Genomic DNA, 16,834 nt, shown 5'->3' on the forward strand with positions numbered 1-16,834 from the left:
TTCCACTCATTGATCACCCTAACTGTCAAAAAGTTTTTTCTAATATCTAATCTGTATCTTCTCCCATTCAGTTTCATCCCATTGCTTCTAATATTTCTTTGTGCAAATGAGAATAAAGCTGATCCCGCCATCTATGGAGTTTGGTAGTGTATGTAGACCAGTGGGCTCTCTTCTGGCCATGTAGGTGGAAGGGGCTGAAGGTGAACTGCACTTTTAAAAAGATTCATGTTTACTACACTTATTGGTACTACAGATACATTTTATATCCAACATCAATATTCATTAGAAAACATCATAGCAACCTTCTACATAACAAAAACATGTGAAAAAGAGCTAAGAAATGGAAGCTCATAGGATGTTCAATATGGCAACACATTAAGGCTACGATCACACGACAATTTTCTCCATATCCGAGAAAATCGGTCCAATTAAGTTGAGTGTGATCCCATTTTCTCGGAGGTGGAGAGAAAAGAAAAAAAAAAGTTTCTCTTCCTCCTTTATAATGTTATTTTGTCAAAATCAAACCACACTCAGATGTCATCCAAGTGCAGTCCGATGTTTTCCATGGATCCACAGACATGTATAGGCGAGTGCCATCTGATTTGGAGGCAAATCATGCGTGTTGCAAATTTTGACTCGCTTCGAGGAAAAAAACTGGACATGTGTACAGCCCTATAGCATAACATGGGGGATCAGTGCTATCCGTAAAAGCGACAGACAGCACTCGTCCGAGTTATACGGTCGTCTGCATGAGCCCTAAGGGAGGTTTATCAAGCTAAATGTGCCAGATTTCTTTATTTTAGGAATTGCACACAAGGGGGAACGTGAGGCGAAATGTGGCCTAAAGTGCAGCACCGTGTACCAAAAAATGAAGCAAAACTTAGACTAGACAGTGTAAAAAACGCACAAAGTTTCTCAAACAGCATAAGTCCTATGATGGATCTTACACATTTTTAAGACTATTGTCTAAGTTTACAGTGTGCAAAAATTAGACAGAATTGATAGAAATGCCCCATTGTGTGTGAACTTGAACCCTTCTTACATTTTTCATTGTCAATCACCCATTCATGTTTTTTGTGCTCCTCACGTCAAACATTTCTTGGAAATCTCCTTACTCCGAGGATACATTTTATTCGATTGTGACTCATTACTGGCTGCGGCCTCTTTCTCCAGACATAACCAATTTACTTCCTGTGTTGTGCATGGATACATCTAATGGACATCCCTAATGCACTCGCATCTAACATCAGACCAATTATACCTAGACTCCTCACGCTACTCACAAAGTGTGAGCCTTTGCTAACAAGTACCCACATTTCTCTGCGCTAGTCTTGCTCTTAATAATGCAGCTAATATTCACTCGGTGGATAATACCAAGTGCTCAAAACCAGGTTCACCATTTTTTATTTTAACACCAATTCTGGTATGCAATATTAGAAGTATTCCCGAAAACTAGGTCTTTCTGTCACGGGTGTGTCAGATGTAACAGACAGACACTCTGCAGCTGGATGCAGAAGGTCACTTCGTCTGGCATTGCAGACGCCTTCTTAATCCATCTGCTTTTAGGACCCAGCGACTACCTTCTTTCTGCTCTAATTGACACACCTGGGTGTTTAAATCCTCTCAGTTTGCTTCTGGGACTCGCTGGTGATATTTCTGTTTCTTGGCTCTGGCTGGAGTACTAGCAGCTTCCTCTCTGGTGCCCTTGGAAGACTGTTGGCGTTTCTTCTCTGGTTTCTGCTCAAGCTAAGTTTTCCCCCTTTGTCTCCCTTGTTGTCTTTAGTTTGTAGCGGAGACACCCCTTCCCTATCCAGGCCCTAGATTTAGGGATATACAGGGCTTAGGTTTCCTGTTCGGCGATTGGTGTGGAACCAATATAAGGACGGAAGGGTAAGCAGGGTGTTATTAGATCTGCCTAGGGGTCTCCACTCCCCCTTTCCCTAGTGTCTGGGCTTCTTTGGCCCATCCCTTCGTGTTGCACTTTGTCTTTCCCACACTGTGCATGACACTTTCTTTTCTAGTAATAGCTGAAATACTGCTGCCTAAGTATATTGTAAAACCAGCAATAGATGAACATGAGCCAGATTTCTCACACTTGATCATTTCACGAAAAATCAGTAATCATTTTATTAAAAAAATTATGCTGTACTACACCCAAAGAAATCATTCCAAAATGCCAATCACTAAGTGACTCCCTTCTGTCTAACCTTCTGTCTACTGCTTGTTGTCAAATGTAATCCATCTCCAGCAGAAGAGACCACAAGGTGAATTACATGTGGGGTCGGGAAGGATTAACTGTGAAACTGCACATGGGGGCAACAAAAAGACAAAGAATCCTTCCCCACCCCACCTGGAATCCGCCTCGGAGCGTCTGCGGCTGGAGATGGATTACGCTTGACAACAGGCAGTAGGCAGCAGTTCAGGGCACTCAAGTCATTGGACAATGGAAGGAGAAATAAAAACTGAGAAGTGAGGGAAAGGAAGTTTCCAGCACTTAAAAGTTCTGGTAGAATGATGGTAAAGAGGATCTGCTCACTGAAGAGTGGGTGCAAAGTAACAGAACATGAGAGAGAGTTTCTACACATATTAAGACTGGTAAACACCTTGATGAATCGCGGCCTTAGACTTTATTCTGCCTAGATCAGACATTGAATGGTTGATGCATGATACATAGATGTGCTCTTTCTTTATAGGCTATGTTTCTACGATGAGTATTTTATGTTGCAGATTTTCTGCACCTTTTAGCTAATTTCATTACGTTTTTTTCAGGCGTTTTTGTCGTGTCATGTTTTAAATTAAACTTTTTGATTTTTGATACTTCCTGATATTTGGCTTCGACAAAACAGTCATGTGCGGATTACACACATTTTTTTTTGCCTGTGCATTCTTGGCAACTAATAGAATTCTATACGGAAAGTCTGAACATAAGACTCAGCGTACCCGCAAAAGCACCTGACATGTTGCAGATTTTCAACACGCACCACAGGTCAATTTATTCATTGAAATCCCTGGTGTTTGAATGCATACGAGTCCAGTGGGCGGTTCTACTAATTGACTGACAGTCTTCCCAGTAACACGGTGCATGTAGAGATAATTGTCAATCATTAAATAAGACCACCCAATGGATTTGTATTTGATTTATTGAAATCCCTGGTGTCTGAATGCATGAGTCCAGTGGGCGGTCATCAGTAATTGCCAGCTATCTCTGCATTCACCATCTTACTGGGAAGACTGTCAATCACTGAGCAGGAACTGCCCACTGGACTTGTATTTTATACATTGAAATCTCTGGTGTTTGCATGTATGAGTCCAGTGAGCCGTCCTATTCAGCAATTGACAGTCTTCCCAATAAGACGGTGTACGCAGAGATACCTGCCAATCACTGAATGGGACCTCCTACTGGACTCACGCATACAAACACCAGGGATTTCTAAGTTTTACTGAAACTTTTCCAACAAGCCTATAGATCATTCTGCGTAGCTTCTCCTTCTCTACACTGTGCTGTCCAAAGATGCTACTGTATATACAATGTTCCCTTTCCGATTAATAATTTCTAGACTTTTTAATTGGTTCTAATTTCATTACGTAGATCCTATCATCACTTTTTCACATATGGAAGTAGTGAAACGTATATATTGACGCTTGGCCCCCAATAAAATGTATTTCTTTTTTTTTGTAGAGATCCGTTGTGATAACCATGAGAAATCGAATATAGAAGAGGTATGATAATCAGGTTGGAAGTGAACTGGGGGTGTGTCAATGCACTTAGCGTGAACAGTGACACACCCCCTGTGCACTTCCAGACTGTTTTTGGACATGTCTTTTATATAATTGGCACATTGTATCTCTACAAAAAAATCATCCTATTGGAGGGACATAGTCATACTACTACTTCCAAAATGTGCCAACGGGTTTCTTTTAAAGGGTCAACAAGACAAATCATAGGCTATAAATATACGGGACAGATTTCATACCTCAATCAGCCCAATGTTACACCTAGATTTGATCTGTCAGCATGCCCAAAGACATAATGACTGTTTACGGTGCACAGTCTAATAATACCGCATACCGCTGTCTATTCTCTATTACATGCTGGGAATAGAGGTGTATCTGGCACTCACAAGCTGGTCCGAGGTCAGCCGTAACGTCTTCTTATACGTAACACCAGATGATGAAAGGTGGCTTTGGTTCGATTGCATGGAGCCTATATTCTGCTTGGCTACTCTGGGGTCCTCGTCGCTGGACGACGATTCATCCTTTATTCTGGAACAAACACAGGAAGATGACGTGATGAACCGGAAAATGCATTTGGCCGCGGGCTGAAAAGAATACATTTGCTCTGACTCGTTGAGTGCATTAATTGATTGTCTATCGAAAGCGTCGTCTCCGGGGAAGATACCGAAAACCTGAATGTTAAACTGTCAATGTGCTGGTCGTGCTTGATCCTCCATTCATACCAGACTCCTTCCATTGAGAATAGGGTTTCCTATAATACCCAGCACTCAGATGTGATACGTTGTATGAATCATATGGAGTAAAAATAACCCTGTCTGAATGGTAATCAGATTACATAGCTTTACAGTCAAAGGATCCTGCCAACCTTAAAAGGCGGATACTGCAAAGCGGAGGGAGAAAAAAAAACAATTGATTGCACAGAAATTAACCCCTTAATGACAAACTCAACCTTGGCCTTAAAGTGAATAGTCAACATTTAACACCCAGATGTTTTTAGGTTCAACATTCTGTCCAGATTAATTTAAATAATATTAATTTTATAACATTTGGAGCCTAGTTTTTACTGATACAAAAAGTATGGACAATGCAAGCAGCTGCCACTAGAGGAGGTTACTACGTACTATGTTAAAGGAGTTATCCAGTATTCTTACAACGCTATTTCCCCTCAGTTTCATTTATATCCTCCGCGGGTCGGTGCCATTCCAGTGTTGTCGAAATTGGCTCTCCCGGGGATCGCATGACATTGTTATGTCATGCAATCTCTGCAGCCAATAAGCACTGGCTTCACTCTCCTATGGATGTAATTGATATCTTGAGGAGGTAGAGCTGCTGCTGCACTCTCATTTCCTTCGGATGTCTAGATTTGCCTTGAGGGGGGAGTGAAGTCAGCGTTGATTAGCCACAGAGATTGCATGACATAATGCTATGTGAGCCCTGAGAGAGCCAGCGCCAACACCACTGAAACAGTGCTGGCACCGGAAGTGAGTATAAGTGTTATTATTTTACTTCGGGAAAAGGGAAAAAGATGCACCTGATGAAGGGAACGGACTGTCCCTGAAACACATAGTGCCATTAAATGTCTCATCTTGTCAATAGGCTCCTTCATCGTAGTGCCCATAACATATCTGCCCCCTTCTTTTTCCTTTTTCCTCCTGATTTGTATAGCCAGCTCTTGCCCAGGAGGATGTGGAGCCGGCGGTCAGTGCGGTAGCTGATCGGGGAAGCCATCCATCACACAATTTCTCCAAGAGTGTGCTTATACAGTACAGCAGTGCAGCTCCTGCCCGGTGAGGGTGGGAAGATGATGAACGGTGCGATAGCTAATCAGAAGAATTCTCCATTTGCAGTGTTGTGCCTGTCCAGCACAAGTGAAGGTGAGCAATACTTACTTGGATCTTATCCTATGCGGTTGTCACAGGGAGAGCTTTTCTCTCTTGTTTCTTCCATTATTTTATTTGGGGGATGCATAAGGATTGACAAGGGGTTGCCCGAGTAGTGGACAACACCTTTAATATTGAGTTTAATGGACCAGTATGCAGTTTGCTCCATAGCTCCCTCTAATGGAGAAAGCAGGCTGTAGAATTCTATCATGTAATTCCATGTCTCTGCAGGGAATTTGGAGCTCTGAATCAGAAAAACAATTTTTTTGATGCCTATTAAGATATGTTATAGAATTAATTAGCAGATACATCTGAAGTGCATCAGCTTTACATGCATATGTCACATCACAGGACCATCCTAGGGGGCCTTAATGTGTAAGTCTGTAAACAGTGACAATCAGAATGCCAGTGTTCACTGGCTGTGGTACGAAGGAAGTCCTCCATACCCTGTTGTAGTGGCTGTCAATCACCAGAAAGTATACAAATGTGCCATGCAGCTCTCACTGAGAGCATGTAGTTAACAAATCCCTCATAGCTGTACAGGGTCAACTTGTCAATCACTCTTTTAGGACGTTGGAAGCAGGACTACCTGGCTTTCTTTAGGAGTCCTGGCAGCAATTGTAAAAAGATAGTAGTTGAATACAGAATTAAATCTTTAAAAAATAAAGTTTTATATCTCTACAGTTTTGACGTCTATTTGAGTCAGTCAAATAAATGAAAAAAAATTGTAAAAGCAGCTACCGGCCATTCTTGAAACATGCACTTTAAAGGGAATGCGTCCTCAGAAAATTACATTTTTTAAATAAGGTTTTTATGCTAAATATATATTTTTTGCTGTTTTTTTTTGCAATTTTGCACATCACTATATAAATTAAAAATAAATCAGAAATCTCACACACTGTTCATTAATCCTAATACTAGATACACACTTTCTGTAGGGTACAGAAGACTTTTCAGCAGTCTCATTATCATCACAGATAGGATTTTAGACAGTAGTAACACAAGATGAACCAATAGGTAATGTTACAGCTCACATCCTCCTCCTTCCTTCACGACGACTCTTTCCTAGAGCATATACAGTGTATAGTTCTATCATACAAACAGGGTCGGAATCAGCCTATTGCTGCTAATGTTCATGCACCCAACAGGAAAAAGAAGCCTTAAATTAAACCTAGTGGTGAGGGTGGAAATTTTATACATAGAAAGTGATATAAAAAAAAAAAAAAAAAAACACATTAGCAAAACATTAAAAAAACAAACATTTTATCTATATCTAAATTAAAGAATAGGTCATTTTCTGATAATACATAGCTGTTAAATGGGGTTGCTCACCATAAGTAAACTACTTTTTTCTTTGGAAGGTTTCCTAAAAATAGGCTGATCACAGGGTATATTGGTGTGGAGACCACTTGTGATTGGCAAGTGTTCAAATGACTGATGGGAATTTAAAAGGGTATTCCAAGATCCTATCCCAATATGTAGTAGGTGTAATATTAGCAAATACCTCCAATTAGAAATGTAGTATAGTTCTGCTGATTCGCTATGTCTCTTTCCTCATGTGTAGGCATTGCAGCACCTTAGGGTATCCATGGTTACAACCACTGATATAGTGACAGTTAGCTAGTTGCTAGTGGTGGTAACCATGGGTACCTATGTGCAGGCATTGCAAGATCTTAGGCATCCATGGTTACGACCACTAACAACTAGCTGTCACTATATCAGTGGTCGTAACCATGGATCCCTAAGGTCCTGCAATGCCTGCACATTACGAAAGAGACACAGTGAATCAGAAAAATTGTACTACATTTCTAATTGGAGGTATTTGCTAATATTATTATTATTACACCTGCTACATATTGGGATAGGATCTTGGAGAAGGGAATATTCCTTTAAAGCTCAAGACCCACATAAAGATATATGATGAAGTTAAACAGCACAGACCTGTGGAACTAAAAACTAATTGGTGTGACAATATATATTTGTTTTACCCATCAGTGCAACGTTTCTTGAGGACTTACCTCTGCTCAATGCCACTGCCGGCAGCTTGTTCTCCAGGGTAAGGGCTTTTTCCACTTAATCCTTGTTCTTCTGTCTTTGAATCCTAATAAAAATCAGATGTTAAGCCAGTCATTCTAAGGTTTGGGGAAGCTGTAAGGTACAGAAATATGGCACTTTGCTTACAATATGAAAAATCCAGATGTCCAAGGTTTTACCACTTATAACAAGTCATTAAATATCATGGCGTATGTAATATTTATAACCGAGATAATTAAAAACAAATCTGGAAGTCGGCTCCAGACTAAAATTCACTTTACCAAGAAGGGACCTGAAAGGTACAAAGTTGTCTGGCAAAGAAAGATATTTGATGGAAAATAAATCAGTTACCTTTCCTAATATTTGTCATCGTATAAATCCAATATATAAGCATGGTGCCTCCTTGTAGCCCAGTATGTCCCTCATTATTTAATTTATTTGATGGCTTTAGACCCCCCCTTAGGAACATTTTCCCTTTGAAATACAGCAAATCACAATCTTTAAAAATAATTCTTTCATTATCCGCCTTATGTCTCTTGTGACTATCTTATGCAAAATTTTCTGGCCTCCTAATCATTTTAAGTCCTTCCCTTTAAAGATGTTAGAAAGGTCCTTCAACAATAAACGTATCGCGGGATGTCCTGCAGCTTTGAATCTGTGGCCAAGTGTGTTTAGTTTCCCTGCAGTGCCTCCAGTGGAGAGATTAGGCATTACATTACTTATAGAACTCAGTAGGCTTCCCCTGCAATGCACGGGCATGTTTGGGTCTTAATGCCCATGTGAAGGAAATATATAATCAATAAGTGAAAAGCATAAGGGCAGCAGAGTTACATTTAGTTGACAAAAGGTCAAACATGGCACCTTAGCCCCTTGACCCTGAGCTTCAAAAGGGGTTAGCAAATGGTCTGTACTAGGCAGAATATTTCCTATTGACTGTATAGAGAGGAGTGTGGGAGACACAGGATATTTGAAATGCAAGACCATAAATTAGTCCATCGTCCAGTCACAAACAGCAACTTTTAAATGGGCCAATCCAGGTCACCCTGGAAATATGAGCCTATGGCCAGGACTATAAAAAGCTGGGTAACACAAAACAAGTTGTTCACATGTGGGATCTGCTTAGGATGCTAGTGTGATCTATAATTCATTTCTCCTTTCCTCAAGGAAGCAGAAGATAACTGTAGATGGAACCGTATTCTTCATTTTTATTTTAGAACTGTTTTGCATATTTGTGTGTGTCGTTTATCTTTACCTTTTTATGTCTTTTATTGTAAGCACTGTGTGTTTTTATATTAAAGCTTAAAATTTTTAATAAGTTGATCCTTGTATGCTCTAAAGAATCTATAGCCTTTCAGAGAGTGTGTGACCTTTTAATTGTCTGACAGTAACATATCTTGAGGACTCATCACCCCGTGTGTTTGATGAGTGGTGGCAGTGTGTTAAGAAATTGGGGTGTGGTGAATGTGTTGGGGTGTGATTTATGCTCACTTTATAGCCTAAAACAGAGGTTAAGAGCTGGATTGAGTGAGAGGAGATAAATTAACCCTTGCAGGCGCACCCCATGTCACATGCTGAGAAGTGTGTACGTGACAGCACTCATACAGATTAGATGGCTGTCGAACGTTCCTTCGACCAATTGGTTGGCCTACACCCATCTTGGCCTTCTCTCCCATGCACAGGAATGCTAGTTCGGCCAAGCACTCCTATGTTCTCTATGAGAGAGCAATTACCAGACATCTCTGCAATTGGCAGACTGAAATCAGACATGCCCTGGACAATCAGTTGGCCGATGCCCCTCATATACCATAAGAATGTTCGCCAAACCCATCAATAATCAGAAGGTATGGCAATCATTGGTCTAATGTGTATGGGGGGCTTAAGGCACATTAGACTATAGTTGGCTGAAGCTGTTGATATTGGTGAGATCAACCGACAATCTCAAGCAACTTCCTTACATTTTAGATACCATATTGGGCCGACAGTTCAGTTGGCAGCTATCTTGGCCGACTCTCCCTTACACAAAAGCACTTCTCTGCTCATGTGTTCTCCAAGAGAGCTACCAGACATCTCTGGTGGTAGATTATTGCTTAAGAGAACAAAAGGATCATCAATCCGAAATCGGACTTACTGGATCCATATGTTCCTCTACATCAGATGTCAGGCGAGACTCAGGTAGATTCCATACACATTAGACAGTCTCACAAAGCAGTGGATATAGACTAGTTCGGCCTTCATTATGCTAATGTTCATGGGGACCTTAAAGAAGCACTCCTCCTCTTCCCGTCAAAGTTTTTATCCTTAATATATTGCAGCCATCATATTATATAGCACTGTGTACTTACAATTGCTCATTTTGCCTTTCTACCCAGTAAAATCTCTTTTCTCCGCTCTATGCAGAAACAGGAAGTCTCTTTTCCCTACATAAATCATTCCCCTCTTCAACTCCTGACCCAGCTGCTCCCTCCACCCCCCTGCCAGGGAATCATAAAGGGAAAAGAGACTTCCTATTTCTACATAGAGCTTAGAAGGATTCAGCTACTCTGTTTTTAATCATGTGATGTCATAGACCTAATGGAAAAGAGAAGAATTAGCTGGGTAGAAAGGCAAAATAAGCAATTGTAAGTACACAGTGCTATAGAATATGATGACTGCAATATATTAAGAGGATAAAAATGTTGATAGGAGGAGTGCTTCTTTAATTCCAATGGCCAATCCATTGTTTAGGTGTGGAAATAAGCCGACGCCACAGTAGTCTGGCAGCGGCGCTTTCATAGAGAGCACAGGAGCTAAGCGTTCCCGCTTATGGGGGGAGTTCGAAGAGAACTGTTGGCCTTATCTACTCTAATAGAGAAGACCTGGATATGTTCACCACCCACCAATTTATTCTTTCTAGGGCAAGTAAAAATGAGTTTTCTAAACCAGAAATCTCTACATTTTTGAGTCACAAGCCACAAATTGTTAATTATATGGAAATTACTGTTCAGGAAGAAAGCAAAATGGGAGCCTGATGACAACTGCTTACCACTTTTATATTGTTGTTCCTTCCCCGCCAAGAGAACCACCATCTTCCACCCTTTTTGGGCATCTTGTCTCTCATCAGAGTATCCACAGTAACCTGTGATAAATGCACGGTGACCACAGTAACGTAAAAGAAAGCAAAAAACAGAAATATCTAAATAAATAAAAATGATAATGTGAAAGAAAACTGAAAAAGTAACACGTAAAAAAAGCAGTGAAGCAACGACAAGCAAGCAAGCAAGCACGTGTATGAGAAACATACATACTGTCTGCTGGCCACAGAGACTAGAAAAACAAAATCTAATGGAATCTACCACTGCACAGACGTAATCAAAGCACGAGTACTTGAAAGAAAATGAGAAGAAGAAAATATAAAAACATATAAGCCTGTTAGTATTTGGAGTGTGGGTAGAGCGAGCGTCGTTTTTTTTATTGCTTCCTCAGAATGTCTCACTAAAAATTTCATGACAATTTTTCATTCCATTGCTTCATCCAAACTTTTGATTTGGGCAAACCTTTAGAAATGATCTAGGTACGGTAAGATATCGATCTGCTTCATGTGTAGAATAGCAGGTGATAGTCCTAAGAATCCTGTCTCAAAACTGCAATGAACTGTGCCATAGCACCTTCTCACTTGGCAAACATTTCTCTTCTATGTCTATAACTATAGAGAATAAAATGGATAAGGAGACTGGGTCTAAAATAGAGGAGCACAACAATGCTCTGGTCAGAGGGCAAAATTGTCATATTAAATCACTCTCAAGGGTCGTAATAAATCTTAAAGGAATCTGTCAATAAGATCAAACCCCTACCCCATTCAAAAAAAAAAAAACACTTAGAAGATATAAAGGTGTAGATGAATTTACATTTCAATCTGTTTTTCAGGAATGCAGGCTTTGTGTTGTTTTTTTTTAATTCATATGCAAATGAGGCATTAAGTGCTTTGGAGGTGTGGCTAAGCACTTAAAGGGAACCTGTCACCATGTATTTGCCATGTAATATGAGACAAGGATGATGTAGGGGCTGATACCCTGATTCTAGCGATGTGTCACTTAATGGACTGTATTTTACTGTTTCAATAAAATCAATGTTTTATCAGCAGGAGATTATCACTTCACAACTAGGTGTCTCATGCCTCCTAGTCCAGCCACACTGTCATTTTAATACAATCACTGTGTTCTCTGGTGCAGAACTAGCAAAGTTTAAAATGCTGAGCTCCGTATAACCCCGCCCACACCACTGATTGGCAGCTTTCTGTGTCCACTGTTCATTGACAAAAAACTGATAATCAGTGGAGATTGTGGGGTTATACAGAGCAGTTGACTAGGAGGCACGAGACACCTTGTCCTGTAATGATAATCTCCTGCTGATCAAACACTGATTTTAATGAAACAATAAAACACAGTCCAGTAAGTGACACATCGCTGGAATCAGGGTCTCAACCCCTTCACCATGCTGCTCTCAGGTTACATAGCAAAAACCTGGTGAAAGATTCCCTTTAACAAGCCTCTGCCTGGCCAGGTTGTTTCCCGGCCCAGCATCTCATGGTCTGTGTGACGTCAGGCACCAGGCAAGGAAATCAGACAGTGAGCTATCAATCAAGCTAAAGTGGCTGGTGCTGGACCGGGAAACAACCTGGGAAGGCAGAGGCTTGTTAAAGGGAATCGGTCAGCAGGTTATTGCTATATAATCCGAAGACAGTAGACGATAGGGGCTGAGACACAGAATTCATGGATGTGTCACTTGTCAAAGTGTGTGCTGTTCTTTTCTAACTGTGAAGGATTTATCACTAAGATTAGCATTGCCAGATTACACTAGCCCAGCAAAGCCTCCTCCACCTGTGATACGCAGCTCACTATCTATAGACATTGTATATACAGAGCCTGGTGTGGGCGGGGTTAGCTTGCTCAGCTCTGCTTCATTGCTAAATCTAAAAACTGTGAGTGAGAACGGAAGCACACAGTAATCTAAGTGACACATCGTTGAATTCCGCTTCTCTTTGCCTACATTACACTGCTCTCAGATGAGGTAGCAAAAAACCTGCTGACAGATTCCCTTTAAGTGCTCTAGACATGATAGAGCACTTAGTGCCTTTTTTGCTTATGAATAAAAATGGTAATTTCTTGGAAATGCAGCAACAAATACAACATACAAAAGTTTAGATGAATTTATATTTCAAAGATCTGCATGCCCATGTATCCGGTTTGGGGAGTAGGGGGAAATTATTCTTACTGACAGATTCACCTTAAAGGTGTATTTCCATATTAGACATTTATGGCATATCTAAAAAGATGTGAGTCCTGTAAGTGGAATCTGTACCTATTGGGAGAATGGGAGGAGACCATACATACATTGTAGATTATGGGTTTAACAATTCCTATAAACTACAATCAGGAGCCCACATAGCCAACCATCTCTCTAAGGCCACGGCCCCACGATCAGTATTCAGTCAGTATTTTTTCTCAGGAGTGCCAGACAAAACCAGGAGTGGGTGATAAATGCAGAATTGGTGACTTGTTTCTATTATACTTTTTCTCTGATTGTTCCTCACCTGGTTTTAGCTCCCACTCCTGACAAAAAATACTGACCGAATACTGACCAAATACTGATAGTGGGGCCATGGCCTAACTAATATACTTCTTTCTGGAGTGCCAAATAGGGGTCAACGGACCTCATCTTCGTAACTTTATGGGATACCCAGAGATGGCTACACAGTGCATCCCCATCGCTCACATACAAACTCATATCCAGATGGTTAGGGGCCACATAGTATGGCATTATGGGCCACGCGTGGCTCCTGGGTCAGAGGTTGCTCATTTGTACTCTAAAACATGCCTTGGTCATATTCCATACATGAGAATAATGGTAAAATAATAAAATCCTTCATAAGTTTATTGAAAGCCTGGAGTCACATGACCATAGACAAGTGATGTCAACTGACCAACAGATGGGCATCCAATTGGTTTTCCCGAATATCTTAGAACTTTGCATTGTGCCGTACTCAGTGCAGGGACCGATAGAGCGTGTATGTCACAGAAAATCTCTCAGAGGCTGCATTCAAATGTCTGTCATTTCCATAGCAGTCGTGGTTATCCTGACCAAAACTCAACAGACTCATAAATGCCTTTAAAGGTTTTGTCCAGGCTTGGAGCACAAGTCTGCAATCACTCTACGTCACTGCAGATTCGTGATTCTGTGAGGATTCTCTGGTGCCGGCGTCAGAAGCACATGAACAGAAGTATGTGATTTGCATACACGTGGTCACATGCCAACTAGACGTACATGGTCTTGTTCAATGCAAGTGTATTGATCGCGGCTGGATAAGTCTAGTAGGAATGTGGTCGGAAGTATGCAAACTGCATATTCGTGGTCATAGGGCCGCCCACAGAATCCTCACAGCGCACACGATGTGAGGATTCAGAAGACTGCAGTCACATTAAGGGACTTCAGACTTGTATCCTAAGGCTAGACAACCTCTTTAAGGTTGAGATCAATTCAGGAGAACCGTGGCCGGTCAGGAAATCACTATCCATTCACGGACATGTGAGAGCAGCCTTAAAGAGGACCGTTCACGGCTCGTGACATTACCGCCTTAGTAAATACTTGTTCCAGAATTGCCATTTCGTGGTGAATGTATCTTTTCATATAATTGTGCACTGTACTGTCCATCACTCTGTAATTATTGATATGTGGGTGTTACCATTTGGCACTGACCAATCAGTGTCTGTTGTTGACAAAGGGAATGGTAACACCCAGGTCATTCCTTTCCCGGGGGAATAACGTAAGAATTGTACAATGCACAGTTCTATGACAAGACTCTAAAGAATTTCATTTCATGGAAAATACAAATATTTATTCCATCAGAATAGTCAGGAGAGGTTTCTGAAAGAGAGCGGTGCTTCATCGTCATATCAAGCCCGGAACACAATTTGCTCGTCATTACTTTAAACGCCCATTTATTTGCTGCTAGTTACTATTTTACATTCAATAAATGTAGTTAACATTTTTTTGCTCAAACTCTTGCAATATTTCAATAATTCAGATTATAATTTGCGATCATAAATAAACTCTGGGAGGGAGAGGCATGGTTGGGTAGGATCCATACTAAACTTGTTTGAATAGCCATAGCCTGAAGATTAGATAATCAACCATTGTGCTCTGGGAAAATGGAGCATTCGCAAACAAATAATTCTATTTCTAACCACCTTGAAAGAATAGCGCTCAGCCATAATGGGTAATTACATAATTCATGTCTTATTATTCTCCGCATAAACAAAACACGTTCTAATGGAAAATGTTGCTGCGCGACCAATCTCCTCTTATGAAAAAGCGCCTGACAATAGGACACCTCAATTATATTTATACGTGAATAATACGTTGCCAGTGGCAACCAAACGGCAAAAAGCTTTTCTTTCCGGCAATAATATTTTGTCTCTAACCTCATAAACCAAGCTCCCTTGCCATGAGTGGTACACGGCTCAAGACATTGCCGCAGTCAGGAAAACAACGAAAGTCTGCGGGCTCATTCCAGGGGTAAAGTTTAATTGAAAAGTGAAAATTCTCTATGGGACTGGAGAGAGGGGGTTATCGCTAAGAAGAGATTTCAAAATGGGTCATTGTTTTATAAAAATGTTTCTTCCCAGTGTAAAACAGGTCACCGATCAGCCAACAATCAAGAAAAACACTGATTGGATCAATAATGCCGGCATAAAAATCATCGCTATCGGCAGCACTTTGCCCGTCCGTATAAGAGGGGGATGTGCTGCTGAAAACCTACAGGTAGTATGGAGACAGATCGTACTAAAGATTGTTCCGTCTCCATAGGGTTGCATCAGCCTCTCTCTTTCTTGCTGTTAAGCAACCAGCTGCAGCACAAGTTTTCCCCCACTGCTCTGTCCACAATAGACCAGACATAATAAAGGTGTCCATTCCCTTAAAGGGGATTTCCCAAAAACAAAAAGTTGATTTTAATCAATTCATCTTGGAATAATAATAAGTTCCACAATTGAATGTATTTAAATAAAATGTTCCTGTGCTGAGATAATCTTATAAATGTGCCCCTACTGTGTAATAGCTGTGTCTGTCCGTGCAGGGACATGGTCTGATCATACCCTCTCCTTTGCAGGGGAGTAAGCAAAAGAGTATGCAGACATTTCAGCAGGGGGCTGTTGGGAAGTATGCACCCCAAACACTTTCCAGAAGGATCCAAAAACACGTGCCCAGCTCAGATCTTTCCTTTAGTTTATGTGCACACAGAATATTTTGAGGAGTTTTTGGAGCAGAATCTCCCCAAATCTTCCAAATAAAAACGGAGTTTCCGCTCCAAAAACTCAGCAAAAAGACTCAGTGGGCACAAAGCCTTAGGGTAATTTTACACAGAACTTTTTTTCTTTTTTTTTTAAAAATTGACTTTTTTGATCTAAAGCCCTTAAATAGAATATTTACACATCCATAAGAAAACGTTATATGGGTGAACGTGCCTTTTAAGTAGAATTGGTTGCCAAATGGAAAAGAGCTTTTACGGGCGGAGCTAAAAGAGGAAGTGCTTCTTGCTTTACGTTAGTGTTGGAAATGTGTTAGTTATGGTATTTTGCCAGGCGGACATTACCAATGATATTAGTACTTTAGCTGCACGCTTAATTGTCAGGACTAGTGATCAACCACACATAATATGCAGACAGGATCTGCGGTTTTGCTTATGCCTACCTTAGGCAAAGGTTTCTGGAAAGCCTGCATGGCCAGGAGAACGGGGGCGGCTGTTGGCCAATTGTAGTATCTGCGAAAGGAAATCGTGGGGTTAGATAATTTCTATAACTGAAGAATTAAAATGAATGGAAAAGAAATCAAGATTTGTGATGCATTAGGACGGAGGAAAATATATGTTAAAAAAAATGAAAAAATAAAATAAAAGATACCCAACTACACCTAAAATAAAGTTGCAAGGGTCATGTTAAGTAGTGAAGCATTGCCTCCGTCAGCAGAGTAAATGACAACAACGCTCGGTCCTGTAAATTATTCATCGCTAGTTTACATATATGCAAACTACACAGATCGCCGAGATGAAAAAAAGTCAAATGAGACTTTTTAGCATCAATTTTTTTTTTTTTTTTTTTTTACAAGAAGCGACAGCTCTAACTCAGCATTTTTATCCGGTCGCTCTGGAAACT

The 16,834-nt window shown here is 40.7% G+C and overlaps 1 protein-coding gene across 5 annotated transcripts in view; it reads right to left on the minus strand.

Moving 5' to 3' along the window:
* LPIN1 (lipin 1) overlaps nucleotides 1–16,834 on the minus strand; it is a 119,851-nt gene that overhangs the window by 30,217 nt on the left and 72,800 nt on the right. For all 5 annotated transcript variants that reach the window (XM_073674146.1, XM_073674145.1, XM_073674143.1 and 2 more), the window contains 4 exons: nucleotides 16,374–16,443; nucleotides 10,672–10,764; nucleotides 7,634–7,716; nucleotides 4,122–4,263 (listed from right to left, as the gene is read on the minus strand). In XM_073674146.1, coding sequence (XP_073530247.1) covers nucleotides 4,122–4,263; nucleotides 7,634–7,716; nucleotides 10,672–10,764; nucleotides 16,374–16,443 — 388 coding nt within the window. The remainder of the gene's footprint in view (nucleotides 1–4,121; nucleotides 4,264–7,633; nucleotides 7,717–10,671; nucleotides 10,765–16,373; nucleotides 16,444–16,834) is intronic.

Source organism: Phyllobates terribilis, unplaced genomic scaffold (assembly GCF_046119375.1).
Source record: "Phyllobates terribilis strain yellow unplaced genomic scaffold, ASM4611937v1 Scaffold_3__8_contigs__length_932513732, whole genome shotgun sequence".
Classification (NCBI taxonomy): Eukaryota; Metazoa; Chordata; class Amphibia; order Anura; family Dendrobatidae; genus Phyllobates; species Phyllobates terribilis.